Raw genomic sequence first — 27,398 nt, forward strand, 5'->3', positions numbered from 1 at the left:
TGGATCAGAATTTTCTTCTTGAACAAGATACGGATTTTTATTTGTAGGAAAATTTTTTTTTTACATAATTTTGTAATTTACTCCTTTGGAATTTTAATCATCCAATTAATATTCTCTTATCTTTATCATTTCCAAAAAGGATTTATAAGATAACAAAACTAAAATCAACGTTGCACACGCTTAACATTTTAAGTGAATATTTTGAAGTTTTTTTTTTCTTTGAATTATACCAGAAAAATAGAATTAACATTATTAATATTAATTATTGACAAATTTGAATGTTGACATGGCCTATTTTTACACAAAAAATTATATGAAATTTAATTATTAAAAACATGTACTATAAATACTACTAGCTAGCAAGTTTGAAACATGATACATTACAACAGTTGCAAAAACTATCATCAATTCATCATGAAGGTTCACACATTTACTCTTGCAGTCCTTTGTTCTATGCTTTTAAGCACTACTTGCTATTGCATCAACCCCAAATTTTTCAACCCTTCAAAGGTTCCAAATGATGAAAAACCATGGGACCAAACACAAGCTACATGGTATGGAACCCCCGACGGAGCTGGATCAGAGAGTGAGTGTGCAAGTTAAATTATTTTTATTACATATACTTATGCTAATCTTCTTCTTCTTTGTATGTACCAAGTAAAAAGCTTTTATTTATTTATCATGGTCATACAACTATACTCTTCCAAATCAACTCCCATAGTTGATTTTAATCATTTTAATTTATTACCAATTGCTTTTGTTATGGAATTATTTTTTAAAAATTTAAATTATTTATAAAGACATTTAAACAATTTATATATATAATACATCTTTTTTTTTATAGTGAACTATTATTATGTTTGAAAAATGAATAATGTATAGATCTAGTCATATTTTGTGATAAAATTTTATTTATTTATTTGCTTTTAATTTTAAAAAATACGACTATAATTAAGAATTGAATTTTGGATATTTTTATTTATAAATACTCTAAAATTATATCATATAAATATAATTATTAACTTTTAGAAAACTTAAGAATTTACATAGACAGATGATATATGATATATGATTTTATATCTAATATAATATATTTTAATAATATATACATTCATATTAAGGATGCATGTCATAATTAAAAATAATATTGCAATTGACTCAATAAAAGTAATTTATGTATTCATAAGATCAATTCTTCTAAAATTTTAAATTTATAAGAGAAAATATATGAATAATTATATCTCTAATATGTCTTTTAAGTAAAATTTAATTTTGGTTTTGTGTTAACTTTTGCAAGTTTATCTTTTATTTTTTTCATTTATCTTGTGATGATTTTTTTTTAAATCAATAAGGAGTATATTCTAAAATTTTAGATCATATAAAAGTTTTGATATTATACCATAAAATACTTCTTTTACAAAAACTTGAATCAATAAGAGAGTATATATGAATGATTAATTATATTTCTAATAATCTTCTTTTGTTAGTGATTAATTTGATAATATTAATGTAATTATGTGTAGGTGGTGCATGTAAATATGGTAAAACTGTGGAGAATCCTCCCATCTCTAAATTGACGGCGGCTGTTGGCCATTATATTTTCCGCCAGGGCTACGGATGTGGTGCTTGTTATGAGGTACATTTATATCTCTAAATTGACGGCGGCTGTTGGCCATTATATTTTCCGCCAGGGCTACGGATGTGGTGCTTGTTATGAGGTACATTTATTTGGTTTAATTTTTTTATATAAACTATAAATTTAATTTTGATACACTGTATAAAATCGTTTTATACGTGTATTTAATTATATAACATTACATTAGTTAAAATAACTATTTTTTATATTGATCACATGAATAATCATCTAAAAATGATTATAATTGCATAACTGTATAAAATATTTTATACTGTCAATGCATCAAAATTAAACTAAAAAATTATTCACTTTTTTTTCTTTTATTCTTTTCTAATATGTTTGAGAAATTTATTTTAATAAAATAGAAATACTAAAAAAATCTAAAAGTATCTTTTCAAAATAAGCTACAATTTTAATTTTCAAAAGATCAATGAACATAAAAATGCATTAAAGGATGAATTAATATTTTTAGTAATATTAAAAATAAACAAATTTGATATTATTTCACATCTAATCACCAAATTTTTATTGCTAAATGAGTTGAACTTAAATTTGAATAAACTCATCCTTTAAATTGTGAGTTAGTTTTTTTGTTTGGTGACTAATCGTGAGTTAGTTTGATTATATATTATAATTATTTATATTAATATATTATGTATTTTGCATTTTTAATTTAACAATAATACATAACTTTACATACATATGTATATACTTTTTATATATAATTATGATAGAGAACATAAAAGATAATTGATATTTTTATATATAAATTATAGTTTATTTATATAAAATAATAAAATATGTTCATGTTATTTGTGTTAATTCATGATTTTTTTATGAGTTGAGCTTGAATTTTATAAATAAGTTTGATTATTAATGAATGAGTTTGAATTTGGCCTAACTCAACTCAAAATAATAATAATTATGTTTAATAAAATAATTTTTAAATTTAAAAGACCGTAATTAATGTGAATATAAGAATAAATTTAAATATTTATTGATATATAAGGTTATATTAAATTTTTTTTAATTCAGAATAAATAAAACCTAACATTGAAAAGTACTTCTTTAACTTATGCACAAATACAAATACATTATACTTTTGATTTATCAAACACAAAATATGAAACACAAATATCTCTATAAATAGATTTACTAAACTAACCTTAATTTATTTAGAGCTTTTTTTTATCATGTCTATGGTTACATTGAGTAAGTGACTATAATAGCTATATAATTTTAGCAACACTTATACAGTATTGGTAAAATTAAAATAATAACTTTTTACTATTTAATAATATCTTTTAAGTATTAATAAAATTTTTTAACTATTATAACTACCGTAACTGTAGACATACTCCGCTTTTTGCTAATCATGAAAAATATAATAAGAAATGTTGATGATTATGATATATAGGTGAAATGCACAGATAATCCAGCATGTTCAGGGAAGCCAGTGACAGTGGTGGTAAGTGATGAATGCCCATCGTGTTCAGGATACCATTTCAATCTCAGTGGCGCCGCTTTTGCTTCCATCGCAAATCCAGGTCAACAAGATACTCTTCGCAAACTTGGACAAGTCAACCTTCAATACAGAAGGTATAATGCTTTGCAAATAATTTTTCCAAACTAAATCTTTTATATATAGTAATTGGTTAACCAAAAAAAATGTTCCTACATTACTTTGGCACAAATAAAAAATTTTCCAACTTTTGTTATTGGCAAAAATATTCTTAAATAATTTAAAAACACAAAATTACATATTTATTGAAACAGAGGTGGTTCGTTAACGGTTTGGTATGATGTGACAAACAGAGTGATTTATATAGCAAATGAACCACCCTCTTCTTTTTTCTCATATTTTCCTCTCACTCATCCATTTTCTAAGTCGGTCAATCACCAGCACCTTTGTCCATAGTAATAGAGTCACTGACAAACCACTACTGTCGCAGCTCCACTCCCTCCCTATCTTCTCCCTTTCTTCTCCTCTAACTTCTTTTCACTCTCTGGCACTCGTTTTTCTTTTCTCACCTCCTCATCATCAATACCTATTGTCCTCTTTAAAATCACAAAACAGCAAAAAAAGATCCAAATTAAACTGATATTAGATATTCCAAAAAAACAAAAAGAGATAATAATAGACCCAAATAAATTAAACTTTTTCAATTGAAACAGACCTAAATTAAAAAATAAAAAATATAATTTAAACCCTAATTTTCATTAAAACCATAATCCATTAACAATAGTAGCATTAATCAGTAATCACCAATAAACTAAATAAAAAATAAAAGCGTGGAAGAGAGGACTACTGACAAGAGAGGAGCAATGCGAGCAAGGACAACTAGGCAGGAGGAGCAACCTAATCCAGGACCTGCTGCAAAGGAAGAGAAGCATGAACGAGGACCATCTCGTTCGAGCTAGTCTTCCGACGCTGATGGAGGAGCCAACTCCATCCCGTCATGCTTGCCTTCTAGATTTGAACGTGCTAGCCTTCCAGATCCAGTCGTGCTCACGTTCCTGTGCTGGTTGTGACGCTCGTCTTCCAGTTTCGATCTTCGCGCTTGCCTTCTAGTTCTGATCGTGCTCGCATTTCAATTCTGCCTGTAGTTTCTCAATTTCATCGTTTTAGGCGTTGTTGAGAGAGGAAGACCGAATGAGAGGAAGTCAGAAAGAAGAGAGAAAAGGTGAGTAAGAAAAAGTGAGAGAAGAAGAGAGGTAGATAATGCGAAATTAGATGGAGCTACAACTGTGATGGGTCGCCTGGTGGCGGGTGTTGCAGATGGTAAATGGGTTAGAGGATGGGTCACTGTGAGAAAAAATGTGAGCAAACGGAAAAGAATGAAAAGAAATTAGGGTATAAGGTTTTTAAATTTGGGACAAATATAATACGAGGCCCGTTAGTTTTTTGTTTATCATATATACTGTTCTGTTTGTCACATCATACCACAACGTTAATGAACTACTTCTATTTTAATGAATGTGTAGTTTTGGCACATTTTTTTAATTATTTAAAAATATTTTTGTTGATAACAAAAATTAGGGACATTTTTGTCAGCGTCAGAATAATTTAGAAGCGTTTTTTATCGTTAACTCTATGTTATTAGTTCCCAAAAAAATTTAAAACAAAAATTAATTTTAAAAAATGACAAATTAGTCCTTATTTTTTAAAAAGTAAAATGTCTTTTTATTTTATTTAAGATTAATTTGTTTATCTTTTTAAAATATTAGAGACTTTTTCTATTAGGGAACAAAATTTGAAGCATGAATTATTAAAGATCAATTTGGGATATTTATTTCCCTGTGTTTTAAAATATAAATTTAATCGCTTTTCAATTAACTGGCTTTTTTTTCAAAATCTATTAAAATTTGAAGAATCTGATAGGAATTCATTTAATTTAAATTTTAAGCACTAATAAAATTCGATTGATCCATTTTAGCCATTGCGATTTACAAACACAATTTAATATGTTTTAAATATATAATTATATTTCAAAAAAAATTATAGCTACATATATATATAGAGACACACAAAATTTTACTACCTCTTATTAAGGCACACGCATAATAAAATTAGTACGACAATTGAGGCCTATAAAAAAAGCCATCTTCATTTGATAATTTTTTAAGATAAAAATATTGAGACATTAAATAATATAAATTTATTTTAGAAAATCAGATAACGACTGATGAGAAAAATGTTTCTATTGGAGACAATTTATCTGACGTTCACTTCATACAAAAACTAAGAATAGTATAAATAAAAAATATAATATTTCTATCTTAATTATATTATTTTGAATAAAATACTGTTTTTGACTTTTTGTCTTTAATATTTAAATTAAATTTTAAAATTATTCTTAGTATTTTAAACGTTTATTTAAGTTTCTAACATTTAAAATTTATTACAACATTATCTTATTATCATTTCTGTTAATAATTCTATAACAGATATGCATATATAAACATTATAATCTACTTAGACAAACTAATCTTATATTATCGTTGGTAAAAAAATAAAAAATTAAATAAATAAAAAATGACACTAACAATACAAAACTTTAATTGTATTTCGTTTTCTCGTATGCTAGTGTTATTTTTTATTTATTTAATTTTTTATTTTTATTATCGGTAATATGAGTTTAGATTTTTACAGTGAATTATAATATCTACGTATGCATTTTTATTTCAGAAATTTTAAAGAGTTAACGATAAAATATTAAAGACAACTTTAAGATTTAGTCCAAATATTAAAGACAAAAATAATATACTTGAATTTATTATTTTTTATGTATCTCTCTCAATTTTAATTGTGTGGTGTTCTTTAGGGTTTCATGCTCATTTGGAGATTCTATAGCATTTATCATCGGTGAAAAATCTAGATCAGAGTATTTGGAAGTATCAATGGAATACGTAAATGGAGATGCAGATGTTTATATAGAAAATACTATAAGTTTCAATAACATTTCTCATGTGTGGGGTCCAACTTGGAGTGTTTTTGCTGGTGGTTATGATCTACAACCTCCATTCAATTTTACACTCGCTCAACATTATCCCAATGGCATCAAAGGAAAGACCATTATGATTCGTGATATGATCCCAAAGGATTGGAAGATCGGTCAAGTTTATCGATCAAAGATAAATTTCTAGAAGACTCTTATTAGAAAAATATACTATATTTCTCTTTATATATACATAATTGTCCTTTTTATTAAATTAAAAAAAATACATGTATATGATATAAATATAAAGGATGATCAATCACTAAATAAGAATCTATGGTATCTTCTTTTACTAGATATAATGAAATATGTGAAAGAGTTAATATCCAACTTTTTTTTTCTTTCAAAAATATCTTTCATCGTATATAATTTATAGAAAAAATCTTATTAATTTCAAGAACTGAGCTTATAATTTTCTAATATTAGTATAAATTGTTTATCATTTTGACTAATAAATTATTATCCGCATTTAATTTATAGAAAGGTGAATTCAGCCTATTAATACACTAATATATATTTTAGAAACTTGCAACAATATATAATTACTCTTGAAGATAGGAGTGGCAGTGAGAGTGATATCCAATTACAGAGAAAAAAGAGAGAGAAATAGAGAGAACGAATAAAATGAATATAGATAGAGGGAAGTGATTACAAATTCATAGCTTAGCTTATATACTATTCAACAAACAATATTGAAATCAATGTGCCATATAATTAGAATAAAAATTATGTTAGGTGTATTAAAATTATTAGCCACTAAAATGAATATAGATAGAGATTGAAAGTAAGGATTCATAAAGTTTTGGTCGAAGCAATGATAACATTGAACAACTGTGTGGCCAATCTTGCCACAGAGTTGGCATTGTGGTCCACTACCTTGCCACCATGAGGAACGGCTGCCTCCACCTCTGAACTGTCGTCTTCCTCTGGAGCCTCGGAAGCCGCCTCTGCTGTTGTAATTGTTGTAGCCTCTTCTTTGAGAATTTTCTTGAATTTCTTCATTGCTCTGAGCGATATTCACTTGCATTGATCCCAATTCTGTTTTTCTAAACCTCTCAATTAGCTCTTCTTGAGTTAAGAGTTGTGTTTCAAACTCACTTTTAGTGGTGTAATCTATTCTTCACCAAGTCCTGCCAAGACTGCTTCAATGTATTCTTCTCTTGACATATATTTTGTTACTGTTAAACTATGCTTCTTGAGTGCTCTTATTTGAGTTTTTAGCTGTTTAATTCTTGTTTTTACTCTTGCTGCAAAATATTCTTCTAACGTAATCCAGATCTGGTATGCATACTCACATTCGATTACTCTATTTACAAAGCTCGGTTCCATGGATGCAATTAGCTAGGCAACTAGCCATTGATCTTGAACTTCCCATTCTGCATATTCCTAGCTTTCAATTTCACTTCTGCGATTTGATTCTGAGCTGAACCTTGTTAGAATCTTTGCAGGATTGAGGTGATTTTGTAGTTTGTTGATCTCGATGCACACGAGAGCTTGCTTTTTTCACACCTTGAAGTTATTTTCGTTGAGTTTGGTTGCAGAGAATGCAGCAAATGCATTCTGATTCGGTATACTCACAAGTCCGTTGGTGGTGAACTGAGGTGTGTGTTCCATGGATCTGCAGCTCTAACATCATGTGAGGTATCAAGCTAGAGATGAAGATGATGAAGTGAAGTGCAAAAAAGTGCAGAACTAACAGAGAAAAAGAGAAAAAATAAATTTGAGTTATAAAAGAAATGAATTTACTTCAGTTTGTTTTATAGGTGCTACAACTTTATATAATTGGCAGTGTAACTGATTCTAACTAATTGCTTCTAGAATTTTCTTATAAGTTCTGATTATAACTAATTCTCTAATGGCAGCTTGCTTGTATATTACTGCTTACAGAAATAGTTAAAGAGAGTTTAAATTTTTCTAAAAATTTTAGAGAAATTTTTAATTTTTAATTTAGATCATCCTTAATAAATTAATATGTAAATTTTAACTTTTTAAATATTTTATAATCCTCATTATTTGGTTAATATTATTATTTAAAATATAAGTTGAATTTAATTTTAATCACTTTAGTGTTGTATATTAAATTATAATCTTGTTGTTTTTTATAATTTTATTATAATTTTTAGTTTTGTTTAATTATCACATAGTAATTTATAATATTTTTTTAATGTAATTAAAGTTTGTTGTTGTCTAATGTAATTAAAATTTAATGTAAAGTATTTAATTATTACTTTAATAATTTAATTTTAGTAATTTTTGCAATTATTTTTAATTTTGAATTCTTTATAATTATAATACAGTGTCCTATAATTTTTAATTGTTATGACAAGTTTAATAATTCATGATAGTAATATTTTATAATTTAATTACTTTAATATTTTTAAGTAGTCATAATTTAATTTTTGTGTAATTAATTTATAATTATTTAAAAAATAATCTTTAATTTATAAATAATTATTTATTTTCAAATAATTAATCTGTAAAAAATCTTTTCTTTAAATTCACTAAAGATTATTTATCCTCACACCACTAATTACCAACGCACTTTAACTCAAAATAATGAGAAAATAGTAACAAATTTTATATTTATAGACAAAATTATCAAGCAGGGTTATAGAAAGAATCAACAGACAGGTCACATTTGGCATCATTGACCAATCAACAACCAGCATGCAACCTGCAAAAATCAGCTCGCAATCTAAATGTTATGTTTTAGCCTTTTAGGACCTGTTCATCTGTAGTTTGTGACATTTATAATTTTATATACTTGCAATTACGCTTCATTATTTCTTCATTTCAATGAGAAACATATTTTTTTCATATTAAAAAAATAGCCGCAAATTTTGTAATTATATTTAATATTTTTCTTAAATAACATTGATAATAGAAATACCTGAGAACTGGATCGAATTTTTTTATTTAAATTAAATAAATATATAAATTACAAAAATATGACATAAAATATAAAATAATTATTTAAATACATTATATTTTATGTATTTTCGTAATTTATATATTTATTCAATTTAAATAAAAAAAATCAAACTGAACCAAAATATGTTACGTGAATAGATTTGGTGTATGTCAGAATATTATGCAATTAATAATAATAATAAGAATAATAATAATAATGATAATAATAATAATAATAATAATAATGTATAATGATTTTTTCCCTTTCAAGCTCTTTTATATGGATCAGAATTTTCTTCTTGAACAAGATACGGATTTTTATTTGTAGGAAAATTTTTTTTTTACATAATTTTGTAATTTACTCCTTTGGAATTTTAATCATCCAATTAATATTCTCTTATCTTTATCATTTCCAAAAAGGATTTATAAGATAACAAAACTAAAATCAACGTTGCACACGCTTAACATTTTAAGTGAATATTTTGAAGTTTTTTTTTTCTTTGAATTATACCAGAAAAATAGAATTAACATTATTAATATTAATTATTGACAAATTTGAATGTTGACATGGCCTATTTTTACACAAAAAATTATATGAAATTTAATTATTAAAAACATGTACTATAAATACTACTAGCTAGCAAGTTTGAAACATGATACATTACAACAGTTGCAAAAACTATCATCAATTCATCATGAAGGTTCACACATTTACTCTTGCAGTCCTTTGTTCTATGCTTTTAAGCACTACTTGCTATTGCATCAACCCCAAATTTTTCAACCCTTCAAAGGTTCCAAATGATGAAAAACCATGGGACCAAACACAAGCTACATGGTATGGAACCCCCGACGGAGCTGGATCAGAGAGTGAGTGTGCAAGTTAAATTATTTTTATTACATATACTTATGCTAATCTTCTTCTTCTTTGTATGTACCAAGTAAAAAGCTTTTATTTATTTATCATGGTCATACAACTATACTCTTCCAAATCAACTCCCATAGTTGATTTTAATCATTTTAATTTATTACCAATTGCTTTTGTTATGGAATTATTTTTTAAAAATTTAAATTATTTATAAAGACATTTAAACAATTTATATATATAATACATCTTTTTTTTTATAGTGAACTATTATTATGTTTGAAAAATGAATAATGTATAGATCTAGTCATATTTTGTGATAAAATTTTATTTATTTATTTGCTTTTAATTTTAAAAAATACGACTATAATTAAGAATTGAATTTTGGATATTTTTATTTATAAATACTCTAAAATTATATCATATAAATATAATTATTAACTTTTAGAAAACTTAAGAATTTACATAGACAGATGATATATGATATATGATTTTATATCTAATATAATATATTTTAATAATATATACATTCATATTAAGGATGCATGTCATAATTAAAAATAATATTGCAATTGACTCAATAAAAGTAATTTATGTATTCATAAGATCAATTCTTCTAAAATTTTAAATTTATAAGAGAAAATATATGAATAATTATATCTCTAATATGTCTTTTAAGTAAAATTTAATTTTGGTTTTGTGTTAACTTTTGCAAGTTTATCTTTTATTTTTTTCATTTATCTTGTGATGATTTTTTTTTAAATCAATAAGGAGTATATTCTAAAATTTTAGATCATATAAAAGTTTTGATATTATACCATAAAATACTTCTTTTACAAAAACTTGAATCAATAAGAGAGTATATATGAATGATTAATTATATTTCTAATAATCTTCTTTTGTTAGTGATTAATTTGATAATATTAATGTAATTATGTGTAGGTGGTGCATGTAAATATGGTAAAACTGTGGAGAATCCTCCCATCTCTAAATTGACGGCGGCTGTTGGCCATTATATTTTCCGCCAGGGCTACGGATGTGGTGCTTGTTATGAGGTACATTTATGTGTAGGTGGTGCATGTAAATATGGTAAAACTGTGGAGAATCCTCCCATCCCTTCCCTTGATTCCTTCAAAGCTCCAGTTAGCATATACTGCAAAAGCAGTTGTCACCTGTCAATTACATAAAAAAATTTAGTTACAGTAGAAGAAAATCAAGTCAACACATATTATTAATTTCAGAAACATGAATTTGGTTACTATTTATCATCACTCCTCACAAATACTAATTCAAAATAACATCAATTTATGTTTTTAAGTCTTTCTAAAATTATCCTAGTTCTCTATTAAACAAGAAAAGTAAGAAACTTGTAGTAAAATAACAACATACTCTTAACTGAGCCACATTTTAGTAAAGCATCAATTATTACAGTGTAAGAAGTTCTGAAGCCAGATCCTTTGTCTCTCCAAAACCCTGTATTTTACATAGAGAAACTGAAAAAGTTGCTGCTAAAGAACAATCTCAAACCAATAGAAAAATTTAAGATAGTGTTGTAAATATTTTTGTTCTGTTATGACTAATATTTGCAATCCCTATAACTTCTAAACAATTATCACAATGAAACTTTCGGTCTTACAAGATCATGGATCAGAGCAAAACCTTCATTAGTAAGTTATATAATGAGACAAATGTATACATTTTAAAGATAGAAATTTCCCCAAACTAAATAAAACATAAAATGCAATGGCAAACTGCAGAAATTGATATGTAGTTACTTATTAAACAATTCCAGCAGATACTAAACCTAAATAGAATTGAATTAATACCACTGACAAGAGTGTGTAACAATGTTTTCTACATAAAATAGCATAAGAACTTCATGGGCACACAAGACAAAACAATTATAACAGTGACCACACAATACACATATGAACATATGAATAAAGTAGAATGTTTAACTCAACATTTTTCCATAATTTTGAGAACCAACATAAAACTAATTTTCACTTCTTAACTTGACATGCCAATGCCACAGCCAAATTAATGATCATTAAATTATCATCTAAGTCTAGTGGTCATAGAGGAGAAAATGCTAAGGCTGGCCTTACCTCCAAAAAATTATCTTGTCTAAAGTATTTACATGTCACAGCTTTCCCTAACAAGTAAGCTTTTGTTCCAACGGCTCTCTTAACCATCCAATATCCCTGCATCCAATGAAAACAACTAGTTGCTCAACACTACCAAGCATCAAACAGGGTATATAACATTTTACAGTGAACCACGCACCTCAACTATATATGCTTGGAATAATTTTGAATCCTGAGTCGAAAATGCATCACTTCCATTTACAAACTTAGCCAATAGAGAATCTTTATTTATAGGTCTGTCAGCCACAAAATATAGAACCAGACTATAGTTTAGTTTAGCAGGAACCTGATGTCGATGAAAGCAAAAGAAATCTTCTTGAGAAACTGATTTATAAGCACACACAAATTTATGATTCCAATCGAACACCATTTCAGAAAAATCAAGCACTACATTAATACTTCCTGAGTTATTCAACAGGAAAGCCAGTGAAGGCATCAAATGTATTCCACTATAAATACCATACTTTTGAAGTTAATCAATTCTGCGTTCAATGACATTTTGGCTTAAAATTATGGATTAACAGTTATAGATTCTTTCATGGTACGTATAGCTGGGGATGTGGGAGATTCACAATAGGCATATAGTTTCAAGGTATCTAATAATGGCTTTTTTTAAGAAGTTAATCAATTCTGCGTTCAATGACATTTTGGCTTAAAATTATGGATTAACAGTTATAGATTCTTTCATGGTACGTATAGCTGGGGATGTGGGAGATTCACAATAGGCATATAGTTTCATGGTACCTAATAATGGCTTTTTTAAACACTCTTGAACACTTCTGCATTAAATGGATTTCACTTTGCAATAAAAAAGGAAAAAAATAATATCCATACCTGAAGATTAATGACAAGGATAAATGGAAGCTTTTTCCCAGCTTCCGACTGCAATTCAAAAGGAGGAACATATGAAAACAAGTTAATTGATAGTTTAGTATCTTAGCAGAAATATTTATCAGCATATCCAAACAAATCAAACATCTCTTCTCCATCTCTACTTAATAAAAACTTCGTTTTACCTGAACCAGACATCTAGGATGCAGAGCAATTTTGTCTACAGATTGTTCGACTGTGAACCAATCAACTGCTATGAGCCTCAAAAGGGGATCTCCTCCAACTACCTGCGTCATAAATTTCTATGTCCATAATCTTCAGCCAAAACCAAAAAATATACAACAAAACTATGCACAAGCAGATAAAAATATATTTTAAAATATGTATAGTTCTTAAGTTGAAAGACATATTTGAATTCACATAATTGATTAGAGTTTACATGATCAATATAAGGAGCATATATTATTATTGGGTTCAACCGTTCAAGGAATGGGTCCTAACACATGAATTAGTTAACAGGATAACAAAGTGGGATTGAAAGAATTGCTCTTCAAAAACACAAGTGTAAACCCCGGTTAAATTAGTAGATAATTAGTCAATAAATTAGTTTTTAATAAAGAAGATTAGAAATGTGAAAATTATATTAAATTAAGATAGAGCTCATCGAAACGAGAATTTTGACACCAATTTCGAAGAAAACGGTCCAAGATTGGACCGAACGGATCGAACCGATTGAACCGGACCCGAACCGAGCTGTCGGTTCAACCGGACCAACTCATTAAAAGAAGCCGAACTCCTTTCTCTCCCTCATTTGGATGCAGCAGCGTGAAACACTCCAGGGAGGGGAGAAAGCTTCTGTAACCTTACGGTAAACTTCCGATCCCCGTAACTTCTCCGTCCGAGCTCTAATCGCCGCACCGTTTGCGGCCACGCGTTCACCACGTCGAGCTCTACATTTCTACCGGAACAATTTCATAGGTAACTCATTATTTTACACTCAGCCTTCATTTTCCCCAATTTTCAAATTTTAAGTGGGAATGTTGAATTTCTTTGATTTCTGATGTTTTAGGATCCAATTAGCTTGAGGGAAATATTCACTCTTGCTTATGTGAAGCTTGGGTAAGGTGAGGATACGATAATTCTATTTTATTTTCTTTGAATTTGAGCTTTGAGTATTAAATTGGATATATATGTGTTATAAATGTGTATTAGGTTGTGAATAAATAATTGGAGCTTGAAATTGTGAATATTGGAACTTGGAGGAAGCTGATTAGTTGAATTTTGAAAGGGCTACCTTGGTTTTAAATAATTTGCTTTGGTCGTTACATGGAAATCAGCCAAGGTATGGTTTAGGTTTCTTGCATTTAATATATAATGTTCTGTGAAAACTTAGGCTAGATGACCATAGGATGAGTTGGAATGCAGGTGTATGTTTAATGTTTAGTAATTTGTCAATGAATATATTTGGTTGAACTTTATTGAATAATTAGTTATTAATTTTGGATGGCGAATGTTGTTATGTTAATTTGGAGAGAATTATGGTTGAATGTTATTGTTGATGAACATGGTTGGTTTGGTGCTTGTTGATTAACTGGTGATTTGGTGAATTATTGATTTGTGGTATAACTATTGTGGAGGTTGTTATGATAATAAGGTATTTTGTGTTAAAAGCCTAGGATTTGTGAACTATAATTCTTAGTTGAATTTTGGTTGTTGGATTTAAATATTATATGAGTATAATTGTTGATCTGAGGTAGATTTATTGTGGTGACTGTTATGATGATGAGGAAGGGTGTGTTGAATTGAAAAGAAAGCAGGTTTGGACCCAAAAATGGTGGCAAAGTCCAAGTTTTAGAGGAGATGCTGCCGAAATTTTATAAAAAAAATTAGAGATTTTGTTTATATGATTATTTAAAAAGATTTAAATTCAAAGGTTATATGATTTGATTTAGAGTTATTAAGAAAATGAGCATGTTCTAAGTTTGATTTATTCAGAAAAGAATGAATTATGTTTTGAATTGGAACTATTGATGGACGGAATGGGAGGCGTGATAATGAAGGATAAGGATTGAATATGATTGACGTATAATGATGAATGAAATGCGATTGAGAATGATGTGGATGTTGATGAATTATAATTGAATTATTTATATGGCTTATGAATTTGAATAATCTGAGATACGAGATTCCCTGGATCAAATGCCGTGGCTTGCCACCATGTGTACCAGGTTGAAAACTCGATACTCTGTTGACGCTACGACGTAAGTGTGACCGGGCACTATATAAATTCCCGGGAATGTTACCCCCATTGAGCAATATTGATTATTTAAGAAAAAGCTATGCATAGACTCTTGGGGATGCACGTCGGGGGACAGTCTAAGGACAATTCAAACTTGTTGGGTTGGCTGGATAACCGACAGATGAGCCTCATCAGCCATAGGACAGGCATGCATCATATGCATATTACTTGAATTACTTGCTTGTGTATTAACTGGGTGTGCCTAAATGTACTTGCTATGTTAAATGTATATTTGTTATCTGCAGTACTTGTAACCTTCTTGTGCTTTCCTTTGTCTGTTTAATTGTCTGTGAAAATGCATGATGGAGTTGGAGGTAAGGAGGAATGGCAGAATGGGATTTAGATTTAAGGTTAAGTTAAGTTAGGTTTAAATATCCTTAGTAAACCACTTTTTATGGCTTCTGTTTAATACTTTAAGCTCTATAATCTGAGTGTCGGCGTTCTAGGATTGCCTTTGGCATTCCCAGGACCTTATATATTATGTGTGTGGCACCTTTACCATACTGAGAACCTCCGGTTCTCATTCCATACTATGTTGTTGTTTTTCAGATGCAGGTCGAGAGGCATCTCGTTAGGCGTCTGGACCCTTGAAGTGGAGTGGTTACAGGGTTATTTTGTTATGCTATGATGTGTATATGTGTACTTGGTTTTCTCTCCGCATAACTTGTTCTTTTGATCCTCCTAGAGGTTTGTTTCTACTTTTGTTATCGTATGTTTAACATTTACGATTTCCTTAGCACGCAGGTTAACCCGTTCCTTGAGCGTTGCGCTTTTATTTTGCGATTTTGTTTCCTCTTTTCTTCAAGGCTCCTAGCATATTATAATTCTTCTGCTATTATATGTACTCATTTTATTTTAGAGGTCGTAATACCACACCACCTCTGTTTTACAGCTTAAGCGTAAAGCTTAGTGTGGTAGGGTGTTACATTATGGTATCAGAGCAGTTCGTTCCTATTGAGCCTAAAAGATGGACTGATTGTACTTCTGTGCATTCTCTGTATATGTGTTTATGTGCTATTAGGATATCTGACTGATATATATGGCATAAATGTATGTGAGCATGCATTTGGAACTTATATCATTAGACCTGCGATATTGAGACTGATCAACTTAATATCACTTGTTTGGTGTGTATAGGAACCAGATGTCGACTTGCGAACGCGGTCGCGGGTGAGGTAGAGGTAGGACTGGCACCGTTACTCCTGCCCCCATAGGGACTGATCCAGTAGACTTTATGGCTACCCTCGGAAATATGGCCGCAGCTATGCGGGCAACAGCTGAGACACTGGGTAATTAGATAAATCTGGGTAATCATGGAAATAATAATGATGAGAACGGTCCTATGACACTTGCAACGTTTCTGAAAGTTCACCCTCCGACTTTTAGGGGATCCTCAAATCCCACTGATGCAGATAATTGGATCCAGGCTATGGAACGGGCATTGCAGGCCCAACAGGTTCCTGAGGAGCAATGGGTTGAATTTGGAACTTATCAGCTGCAAGGTGAGGCTCACTATTGATGGCAGGGAACACAACATATCCTGCAGCCTAATGGTGTTGCGATTCCTTGGGAGATTTTTCGGACAGAATTCTATAAGAAATACTTTACTAATTCAGCCAGAAATGCCAAGGAACTTGAATTAATGCAGTTAAAACAGGGACAGATGACTGTTGCTGAGTATACTAGTAAGTTTGAGGAGTTGTGTCACTTTTCTCGTATTTGTCAAGGGGAACCAGAAGATTTTGCCGAATGAAAGTGTATTAAGTATGAGGGAGGCCTTCGGAGTGATATTTTGAGTTTTGTTGCCCCAATAGAGATCAGGGTGTTTTCTGAATTGGTGAATAAGAGTAGAGTGGCTGAAGATTGTGTGAGGAAGGCAGCAGCAGAGAAAGAAAGTTTGAGGGTGCCTTTTCAGAGACCTTCAAGAAGGAACTTTGCTCCAAGAGGTAGGAATTTCAAGTGTGGAGGTTCTGTTCCACAGCAGACTCAGGGTCAAGGTAATTACAGAAGGCTGAATACCAATATTAATCAGGGAAGAAGGTTTGGGAAGCAGCCACAGCAGGATCTGAATTGTCAGAAGTGCAAAAAGTATCATCCTGGAGTTCCGTGCAGATTAGGACTTGGAGTCTGCTATTCCTGTGGACAGCCCGGGCATATAGCCAGTAATTGCCCGAAGAAGAAGAAGTATGAGACTGGTAGGGTGCAGCAGCCAGGGAGAGTATACACCACTTCTACCATAGGTGCTAAGGGATCTGAGACACTGATTAGAGGTAATTGTGAAATGGCTGGTAAAATCTTAAATGCTTTATTTGATTCAGGAGCAAGTCATTCATTTATTGCATTTGAAAAGGCCCATGAATTAGGATTGAGAATGGTGGTTTTAGCTTATGATTTGAAAGTATATAATGCTACTCATGAAGCTATAGTGACTAGGATAGGATGTCCACGGGTTCCCTTTCGAGTACAGCAACGTGAATTTGTGCATGATTTGATTTGTTTGCCTATGACTGGTCTTGATCTCATTTTGGGATTGGATTGGTTATCCAAGAATCATGTTTTGCTTGATTGTTCTGAGAAGTCAGTACAGTTTATGCCGGAAGGGTCAGAAGCACCGATTGTGGTGAATAGTTACTATTTGAATTCTATGATAGTAAACTGTTCAGGAACTAAATGTCAGGGTATTATGTTATTAACTGTGGGAGTATCAGGTGATGATCAGAGTTTAAAGCAGATTCCAGTTGTATGTGAATTTTCAGACGTGTTTCCGGATGATATTAATGAATTTCCACCTAACCGGGAAGTTGAATTCGCAATTGAGTTGATGCCTGGGGCCGGTTCGATTTTGATTACTCCTTACAGGATGTCACCTTTAGAAATGGCCGAATTGAAAGCTCAGCTGGAAGATTTGTTGGGTAAGCATTTTATCCGACCAAGTGTTTCTCCGTGGGGAGCGCTAGTGTTACTGGTAAAGAAGAAGGATGGGAGTATGCGGTTATGTGTCGACTATCGGCAGTTGAATAAAATCACTGTGAAGAATAAATATCCGTTGCTAGAATCGATGATCTAATGGATCAGTTACAGGGTGCCAGTGTGTTTTCTAAGATTGATCTGCGATCCGGTTATCATCAGATAAGGGTTAGAGACGAGGATATTTCGAAAACCGCTTTCAGGACCCGTTATGGTCATTATGAGTATACAATGATGTCTTTCGAGTTAACTAATGCCCCTGCAGTATTTATGGATTATATGAACAGGATTTTCCGACCGTATTTGGACAAGTTTGTTATTGTCTTTATTGATGACATTCTTGTTTATTCTAAGTCTGAAGAGGAACATGCTGAACACTTGCGAACTGTGCTGCAAATTCTGAGAGACAGAAAGTTGTACGCTAAGTTATCTAAATGCGAGTTCTGGAAGAGTGAGGTGAAGTTTCTCGGCCACGTGGTGAGTAAGCATGGAATAGCTGTGGATCCTGCTAAGGTGGAAGCAGTGATGAATTGGGAGCAACCAACTTCAGTGACAGAGATCAGGAGTTTCCTAGGTTTGGCAGGGTATTATCGACGATTCATTAAGGGATTTTCACAGCTCGCCTTACCTTTAACTAAGTTGACTAGGAAGGATACGCCTTTTATCTGGACTCCGGAATGTGAAGAGAGCTTTCAAGCATTAAAGCACAGGTTGACCACTGCACCTGTGTTAGTATTGCCTGAACCAAGTGAACCATTTGAAGTGTACTGTGATGCATCTCTGAAGGGTTTAGGGTGCGTTCTGATGCAGCACCAGAATGTTATAGCATATGCCTCACGACAGTTAAGGCCGCATGAGATGAACTACCCGACACATGATTTGGAACTTGCTGCTGTTGTGTTTGCTTTAAAGATTTGGAGGCACTATCTCTATGGCGTTAAGTTTCATGTCTTCTCAAATCATAAGAGTTTGAAGTATCTTTTTGAGTAGAAAGAGTTGAATATGCGTCAGAGGAGGTGGATGGAGCTTCTGAAAGATTATGATTTTGAATTGAATTATCATCCAGGAAAAGCGAACGTTGTGGCGGATGCCTTGAGTCGAAAATCTTTATATGCAGATTGGATGATGCTACAGGAGGAAGAGTTACTGAAGGCATTTTAAGGTTTGAATTTGGGAATTAGAGAAGAATCTGGAATTTTGTGTTTGAGTCAGTTGCAGATTTCAAGTGATTTTAAATCAAAACTTCTGAAGGCTCATCGAGACAGTGAAGCGTTACGTAAGGTATTACCAGCAGTTGAACAGGGAAAACAGTGGAGAGTGTCAGAAGGTCAGGATGGTTTATGGAGGTTCAAGAACCGGATTATTGTGCCTAACGTTGGAGACCTGCGACAAAGTATCTTGTAGGAAGCTCATAAGAGTGGGTTCTCAATTCATCTAGGGTGTACTAAAATGTATCAGGATCTGAAAACGATGTTCTGGTGGCCAGGTATGAAGAATGATATGGCATTGCATGTATCTAAATGTTTAACATGTCAGAAGGTTAAGATTGAGCATTAGAGACCATCAGGAACCCTTCAGCCTTTGGAGATTCCACAATGGAAATGGGAAAGTATTGCAATGGATTTTGTGATAGGTTTGCCTAGAACCCGATCTGGTTATGACGCTATCTGGGTGGTTGTGGATCGACTGACGAAATCAGCTCATTTTCTTCCTATCCGAATAAGTTGCACAATGTAGGAATTGGCTCGAATGTATATCAAAGAGATTGTCAGGTTACATGGTGTGCCCTCTACTATTATATCTGACAGGGATCCTCGCTTTACATCAAGATTCTGGGGAGCTTTTCAGCGTGCATTTGGGACTCAATTAAGTTTGAGTACTGCGTATCACCCTCAGACAGATGGTCAGTCAGAGAGAACTATTTAGACCTTGGAGGATATGCTAAGGGCTTGTGTTTTGGACCAGCCAGCGAGCTGAGATCGATATATGCCATTAATAGAATTTGCTTATAATAATAGCTATCATGCGAGCATTGGAATGGCTCCATATGAGGCTCTGTATGGCAGGAAATGTCAATCTCCATTGTGTTGGTATGAAACTAGAGAAAGAAGTTTGTTAGGGCCTGAGATGATAGCTGAAACTACTGAACAGATAAAGAAGATTCGTAGTCGAATGCTTATAGCCCAAAGCCGCCAGAAAAGCTATGCTGATCAAAGGCAAAAGCCTTTGGAATTCGAAGAAGGAGAACATGTCTTTCTGAAAGTTACACCAACCACTGGAGTGGAAAGATCTATTAAGACTAAGAAACTGAATCCCCGTTATATTGGACCCTTTGAGATTCTGAAGAGGATTGGGCTAGTGGCGTATAGAATTGCCTTACCACCATATCTTTCAAATTTGCACGACATATTTCATGTGTCTCATCTTAGGAAGTACACTCCTGATGCAAGTCATATTCTAGAACCAGAACCAATCCAAGTGAGAGAAGATCTAACACTTCCAGTAGCCCCAGTAAGAATTGATGACACCAGCGTTAAACGATTACGAGGAAGGGAAGTATCATTGGTAAAAGTAGCTTGGAGTCGAGCTGGTATCGAGGAACATACCTGGGAGCTCAAATCAGATATGCGAAAGGACTATCCACATCTCTTTTCAGGTAACTAGATTTGAATTTTGAGGGCAAAATTCTTTGTTAGGTGGGTAGGATGTAAACCCCGGTTAAATTAGTAGATAATTAGTCAATAAATTAGTTTTTAATAAAGAAAATTAGAAATATGAAAATTATATTAAATTAGGATAGAGCTCGTCGAAACGAGAATTTTGACACCAATTTCGAAGAAAACGGTCCAAGATTGGACCGAACGGATCGAACCGGTTGAACCGGATCCGAACCGGGCCGTGGTTCAACCGAACCAACTCATTAAAAGAAGCCGAACTCCTTTCTCTCCCTCATTTGGATGCAGCAGCGTGAAACACTCCAGGGAGGGGAGAAAGCTTCCGTAACCTTACGGTAAACTTCCGATCCCAGTAACTTCTCCGTCCGAGCTCCAATCGCCGCACCGTTTGCAGCCACGCGTTCACCACGTCGAGCTCTACATTTCTACTGGAACAATTTCATAGGTAACTCATTATTTTACACTCAGCCTTCATTTTCCCCAATTTTCAAATTTTAAGTGGGAATGTTGAATTTCTTTGATTTCTGATGTTTTAGGATCCAATTAGCTTGAGGGAAACGTTCACTCTTGCTTATGTGAAGCTTGGGTAAGGTGAGGATACGATAATTCTATTTTATTTTCTTTGAATTTGAGCTTTGAGTATTAAATTGGATATATATGTGTTATAAATGTGTATTAGGTTGTGAATAAATAATTGGCGCAGGTGTATGTTTAATGTTTAGTAATTTGTCGATGAATATATTTGGTTGAAGTTTATTGAATAATTAGTTATTAATTTTAGATGGTGAATGTTGTTATGTTAATTTGGAGAGAATTGTGGTTGAATGTTATTGTTGATGAACATGGTTGGTTTGGTGCTTGTTGATTAACTAATAATTTGGTGAATTATTGATTTGAGGTATTTTATGTTAGAAGCCTAGGATTAGTGAACTATGATCCTTAGTTGAATTTTGGTTGTTGGATTTGAATATTGTATGAGTATAATTGTTGATCTGAGGTAGATTTATTGTGGTGACTGTTATGATGATGAGAAAGGGTATGTTGAATTGAAAAGAAAGCAGGTTTGGACCCGAAAAGGGTGGCAAAGTCCGAGTTCAGGTTTGGACTCGAAAAGGGTGGCAAAGTCCGAGTTTTAGAGGAGATGCTGCCGAAATTTTATAAAAAAAAATTAGAGATTTTGTTTATATGATTATTTAAAAAAGATATAGATTCAAGGGTTATACGATTTGATTTAGAGTTATTAAGAAAATGAGCATGTTCTAAGTTTGATTTATTTAGAAAAGAATGAATTATGTTTTGAATTGGAACTATTGATGGACGGAATGGGAGGCGTGATAATGAAGGATAAGGATTGAATATGATTGACATATAATGATGAATGAAATGCGATTGAGAATGATGTGGATGTTGATGAATTATAATTGAATTATTTATATGGCTTATGAATTTGAATAATCTGAGATACGAGATTCCCTGGATCAAATGCCGTGGCTTGCCACCACGTGTACCAGGTTGAAAACTCGATACTCTGTTGACCCTACGACGTAAGTGTGACCAGGCACTATATAAATTCCCGGGAATGTTACCCCCATTGAGCAATATTGATTATTTGAGAAAAAGCTATGCATAGACTCTTGGGGATGCACGTCGGGGGACAGTCTAAGGACAATTCAGACTTGTTGGGTTGGCTGGATAACCAACAGATGAGCCTCATCAGCCATAGGATAGGCATGCATCATATGCATATTACTTGAATTACTTGCTTGTGTATTAACTGGGTGTGCCTAAATGTACTTGCTACGTTAAATGTATATTTGTTATCTGCAGTACTTGTAACCTTCTTGTGCTTGCCTTTGTCTGTTTAATTGTCTGTGAAAATGCATGATGGAGTTGGAGGTAAGGAGGAATGGCAGAATGGGATTTAGATTTAAGGTTAAGTTAAGTTAGGTTTAAATATCCTTAGTAAACCACCTTTTATGGCTTCTGTTTAATACTTTGAGCTCTATAATCTGAGTGTCGGCGTTCTAGGATTGCCTTTGGCATTCCCAGGACCTTATATATTATGTGTGTGGCACCTTTATCATACTGAGAACCTCCGGTTCTCATTCCATACTATGTTATTATTTTTCAGATGCAGGTCGAGAGGCATCTCGTTAGGCGTCTGGACACTTGAAGCGGAGTGGTTACAGGGTTATTTTGTTATGCTATGATGTGTATATGTGTACTTGGTTTTCTCTCCGCATAACTTGTTCTTTTGATCCTCCTAGAGGTTTATGGAGAGGCAGAATTGTGTATATGTACTTTTGGGTTTTGGATATGTATGTATATATATATGTAAATATTTTCCGGCCATTCTTGATTTCGCAGGCTGAGTTAGGAGCTTGTTATTTTGTATCTTTGGCACTCTATTCCTACTTCTATTATCTTATGTCTAATAGTTATGGTTTTCTTAGTACGTAAGTTAACTCGTACCTTGAGCGTTGCGCTTTTACTTCGCGATTTTTATTTCCTCTCTTTCAAGGCTCCTAGCATATTATAATTCTTCTGCTATTATATGTACTCATTTTATTTTAGAGGTCGTAATTTCACACCACCTCTGTTTTACGACTTAAGCGTAAAGCTCTGCGTGGTAGGGTGTTACAAATTCTAATTGACTTTTCTCAAATTGTAGAGATTGACGAATTAAGTTCACTCTTTTTAATTATCATGTTGTGGTTGGTGACAAGGGTAGTGATCTTTAACCCACAACCCTTGCCAAGATCTTTTAAAACTTGAGAAGGAGGGTTGAATCAAGTTAGTTTCAAAACTAAAATTTTTTAAAATGTTTTCGCAAAAGTTAAAATAGCAGAAGATTATTTGTGTTTTGTCTCTAAAGCCACAACAAAAGAAAACAGGTAAAAGAGAATCACACAAGCATATATCCTGGTTTGGTTTCCAAGTGCAATGAAACCTACATCTGGTCTCCACCATAATTATGGTGAAATTTCAACTATAATCAAACTGGTTACATGAACCAATATCAATAATTATAACCTAATTCATCTAGTATCACCCACCAAACTAAAAAAATAAATAGTATTTATAGATTTTAAATACAACAATCGATCTTTATAATATTTGAGGTTAGTTTTAAGATGTTTGTGTTTAATTATTTGATATACGATAAGTTAAATTATCTTGTAAATAATAAATTTTAAGTCTTAATAGTTATTTTTAATTAAAATTATATATATAATTATTTGAGTAAGTAGCCATTTCTGATCATGAAAGATACGGACGCTAATATTTCTATCCATGAAAGACGAAAATTAAAGTTATACCTATGAAAAATAGATTTTTGCAGACAAAATTATCCAAACCCTAAAAAATTAAATAAAAGTTTCAAACTACCCTCTAATATAACACATCTCTAACATCTAATTTTACTCCACACTACCACTCAGCCAATCTTAAACCTTACCACCACTTTCATCCTCAACTACCACCACTACCACCATCTGGACGTGGTGCAGCATCCCAATCTTCGAACGGAAGGCAGCTCGCATCTTCTTTGTTGGGGCCTCATATTCTGGCGTTACCAGCAAGAAGAAAAGCTTCTTCTCTGCCTGGAATGTCAGCTAGATCAAATCCAGGGACTCGTAGTTGTGGATCATCACAAAGTCCCCATGATTGCCAGTGCCACGTTGTCGGCGTGGTAACCTGAAACCTTCTCCTCTGACTTCGCTCCTGCACCCCTAACTTGTTGCTAAATATCTCATTGACAGCCATGGCAACTGCAGTAGCGCTTGTAGCGCTGGATCCATTTAAGACCCCAAATTCTTAAAAAATAAAAATAAGTTATTTATGCTTTATTATATTTATTTAAGATTTTATTTTAAAAAATTTTTATATATAAGTTGGGCAATTTCTTATTTATAATTTAAAACTTTAGTAATTAAAAAATAATGAGAATTTATATGTTTTAATTTGAATATTAAGCTTTTGAACCTTATTTTATGAATAAAAGAAAAATTTATTTAATTATCTCTAATTCTTCAATTAGATTACTTAATTGAAAAAATTTGTAAGTTGAAGAATTATTAGTATTTTTAAAGATAATTATATTGAGTTAAATTTGGTTTTAAATTATTACTCTATCCTTTCATTTTTATTAAAATTCCTACTCTACCAAACCCCAAATTCCCCAAAAAATCCTAATTCACATATTAACCCTAATTCATATTACACACACTCACCCCCTTTTTTGTCACGCCAGCACCCCCTTCCCCTCACCCTTACTCTCACGCATCACACACACCCACCAGCCAAGAGAGGGGAGAGAAACAGAGGAAGAAGAAGAGAGAGGGGGTCGTCGCACCCAGCCGTCGTCCAGCTCATTGCTGCTGTTGTGTCGCCGCTGAACCACCATAGGGAAAAGAGAGAGAAGCGTCCGAGAGAGAAAACTGCATAGCAAAGGATGATCCTATTACCGTCATGCTCGTCGCTGCTGTCCGCGTACCCTGCCACCAATACTGGGTTTCACTTGTTAACTGATAGGTTGCAAACTCAACACGTTGACTTTCAGGAACTTGTTGTGCTTGTAACGCCCATTCCATTGCCTGAAACCAGTTATCTACCTCTTTAGGTTTGTTTTCCCTCTAAAAATGGGCGGGTTTATCTTCAGGAAGGTTGCTAAGGTCATTGGCCCAATTCCTCTGTCATCACCATTCCCATTATCGGCTTGATTCCCCAATGCCACAACCGTAGTCTGCATAGCAGTAGCCATGTTCTCCAGGGCAGTTATAAAGTTCGCAGGATTATTCTCAGTTGTCTCAGGTTCTGAGTTACTAGCCCTATGTCTCCCTCGACCGCCATCGTGTTCACGAGTCGCCAAACAAGTGATATCAAGGTGATCAGTCTCAATATTGCTAGTCTAGTGCTTCAAAGTTTCAAATGCATGGTCATGAATATTCATACCACATATATCAGTTTGATATCCTAATCAACATGTATAGACACTCAGAGTATGCCCAAAAGCATAGTCAGTCCGTCCCTCAAGCTCTACAGGAACGAACTACTCTGATACCATAAGGTAACACCCTACCACATAGAGCTTTACACCTAGGATGTAAAACAGAGGTGGCGAGACGCTACGACCTCTAAGATAGGATATAAATATATATAATAGTCGAAATAATGTAGTATACTAGGAGTCTTGAAGAATGGGTAAAAACAAAATCGCAAAATCAAAAGCCCAACGCTCAGGAAAGAGATTACTTGCGTACGAAGAAAAATTAGAGTTCACAAATATATATATAAAAAGTAAGAACAGAGGGTCAAGAATACAAAATAACAAGCTCCTGACGCAGCCTGCGAAGCTAAAATTGGCCGGAGAATATTTACATACATATATATACTTAACCTAGAACCCAAAATACATATATAATCAATCCTGGTTCTCCATAAACCTCTAAGAGGTGCAAAATAATACAAGTATATAGCAAAAGACCCAAAAGTAAAACTCCAAAATGAATCCACTTCACTGCAGAAGCTCCAGACGCCAACCGAGGTGCCTCTCGACCTGCATCTAAAAAACACAAATATTGTATAGGATGAGAACCAGGAGTTCTCAGTATGGTAAAGGTGCCTACATATATAAGATATAAGTTACTGGGAATGCCAGAGACAATCCTAGAGCGCCGACACTCAGATTATAAAACTTAAAGACTAAAGTAAAAGCCATAAGTCAAGGTGGTTTACTAAGAATTCCTAACTTAACCAAGTCTTAAGCCTAACAAAATCTGTAACTTCTCTGCCTTTCCTCCGTTCCTCCATCTACGGTGAAATTACAAAGACAAACAAGCAGACAAAGGCAAACACATACAGGTACAATATAAGTAATACAGATAGCAGATATAACAAATAGCATATTATAATCACTTAGGCAATCCCAATTAATGCACAAACAAACAATTCAAACAATTTGCATATGATGCATGCTTGTTGGTGCGCGAAATTGTGAACAATACTTTTTCACAACTCTCATAATCCCCGGTAATGGCTCCAAAAACGTGGTAGCTCAATACCATGGCATTACACAACTTCGCACAACTAACCAGCAAGTGCACTGGGTCGTCCAAGTAATAAACCTTACGCGAGTAAGGGTCGATCCCACGGAGATTGTTAGTATTGAAGCAAGCTATGGTCATCTTGTAAATCTTAGTCAGGCAAACTCAAATAGTAATGGTGATGAACGAAAATAACATAAAAGATAAAGATAGTGATACTTATGTAATTCATTGGTAGGAACTTCAGATAAGCGCATGAAGATGCCTTCCCTTCCGTCTCTCTGCTTTCCTACTGTCTTCATCCAATCCTTCTTACTCCTTTCCATGGCAAGCTTAAGCAAGGGTTTCACCGTTGTCAGTGGCTACCTCCCATCCTCTCAGTGAAAGCGATTGCATATGCTATGTCACAACATAGCGGAATTCATCTGTCGGTTCTAAATCAGGCCGGAATAGAATCCAGTGATTCTTTTGCATCTGTCACTAACGCCCCGCCTTCAGGAGTTTGAAGCACGTCACAGTCATTCA

General features: G+C 32.8%; 2 protein-coding genes and 1 pseudogene across 2 annotated transcripts; 1 reads left to right on the forward strand and 2 right to left on the reverse strand.

The window, feature by feature from the left end:
• The first annotated feature begins 414 nt into the window (after positions 1 to 414).
• LOC107475617 (putative expansin-B2) lies at positions 415 to 3,269 on the forward strand. Its single transcript, XM_016095283.1, has 3 exons — positions 415 to 586; positions 1,524 to 1,636; positions 3,054 to 3,269. Exons 1-3 carry the CDS (start codon positions 415 to 417, stop codon positions 3,267 to 3,269), a joined length of 501 nt encoding a protein of 166 aa, XP_015950769.1.
• A 7,699-nt stretch (positions 3,270 to 10,968) lies between these two features.
• On the reverse strand, positions 10,969 to 13,182 carry LOC107475618 (protein ENHANCED DISEASE RESISTANCE 2-like). Its single transcript, XM_052257927.1, has 6 exons — positions 13,071 to 13,182; positions 12,889 to 12,936; positions 12,194 to 12,340; positions 12,048 to 12,111; positions 11,337 to 11,380; positions 10,969 to 11,079 (listed from the first exon to the last, which is right to left on the reverse strand). Exons 1-6 carry the CDS (start codon positions 13,179 to 13,181, stop codon positions 10,969 to 10,971), a joined length of 525 nt encoding a protein of 174 aa, XP_052113887.1. The 5' UTR covers position 13,182.
• An 11,093-nt stretch (positions 13,183 to 24,275) lies between these two features.
• The window catches only part of LOC107475619 (homoserine kinase-like), a 21,045-nt pseudogene continuing 17,922 nt past the window's right edge, over positions 24,276 to 27,398 (reverse strand).

The sequence above is a fragment of the Arachis duranensis genome, chromosome 2, assembly GCF_000817695.3.
Source record: "Arachis duranensis cultivar V14167 chromosome 2, aradu.V14167.gnm2.J7QH, whole genome shotgun sequence".
NCBI lineage: Eukaryota > Viridiplantae > Streptophyta > Magnoliopsida > Fabales > Fabaceae > Arachis > Arachis duranensis.

What these genes read in the sequence shown, in the direction of transcription:
- LOC107475618 (XM_052257927.1), bottom strand. Translation starts at nt 13,181, where the DNA reads ATGACGCAGGTAGTTGGAGGAGATCCCCTTTTGAGGCTCATAGCAGTT. An exon ending in TCCTTGTCATTAATCTTCAG is followed by an intron (nt 12,341 to 12,888) that starts GTATGGATATTA and finishes CATCGACATCAG; the next exon opens with GTTCCTGCTAAACTAAACTA. An exon ending in TCCAAGCATATATAGTTGAG is followed by an intron (nt 12,112 to 12,193) that starts GTGCGTGGTTCA and finishes CATTGGATGCAG; the next exon opens with GGATATTGGATGGTTAAGAG.
- LOC107475617 (XM_016095283.1), top strand. Translation starts at nt 415, where the DNA reads ATGAAGGTTCACACATTTACTCTTGCAGTCCTTTGTTCTATGCTTTTA. An exon ending in CGACGGAGCTGGATCAGAGA is followed by an intron (nt 587 to 1,523) that starts GTGAGTGTGCAA and finishes AATTATGTGTAG; the next exon opens with GTGGTGCATGTAAATATGGT. An exon ending in GATGTGGTGCTTGTTATGAG is followed by an intron (nt 1,637 to 3,053) that starts GTACATTTATAT and finishes TATGATATATAG; the next exon opens with GTGAAATGCACAGATAATCC.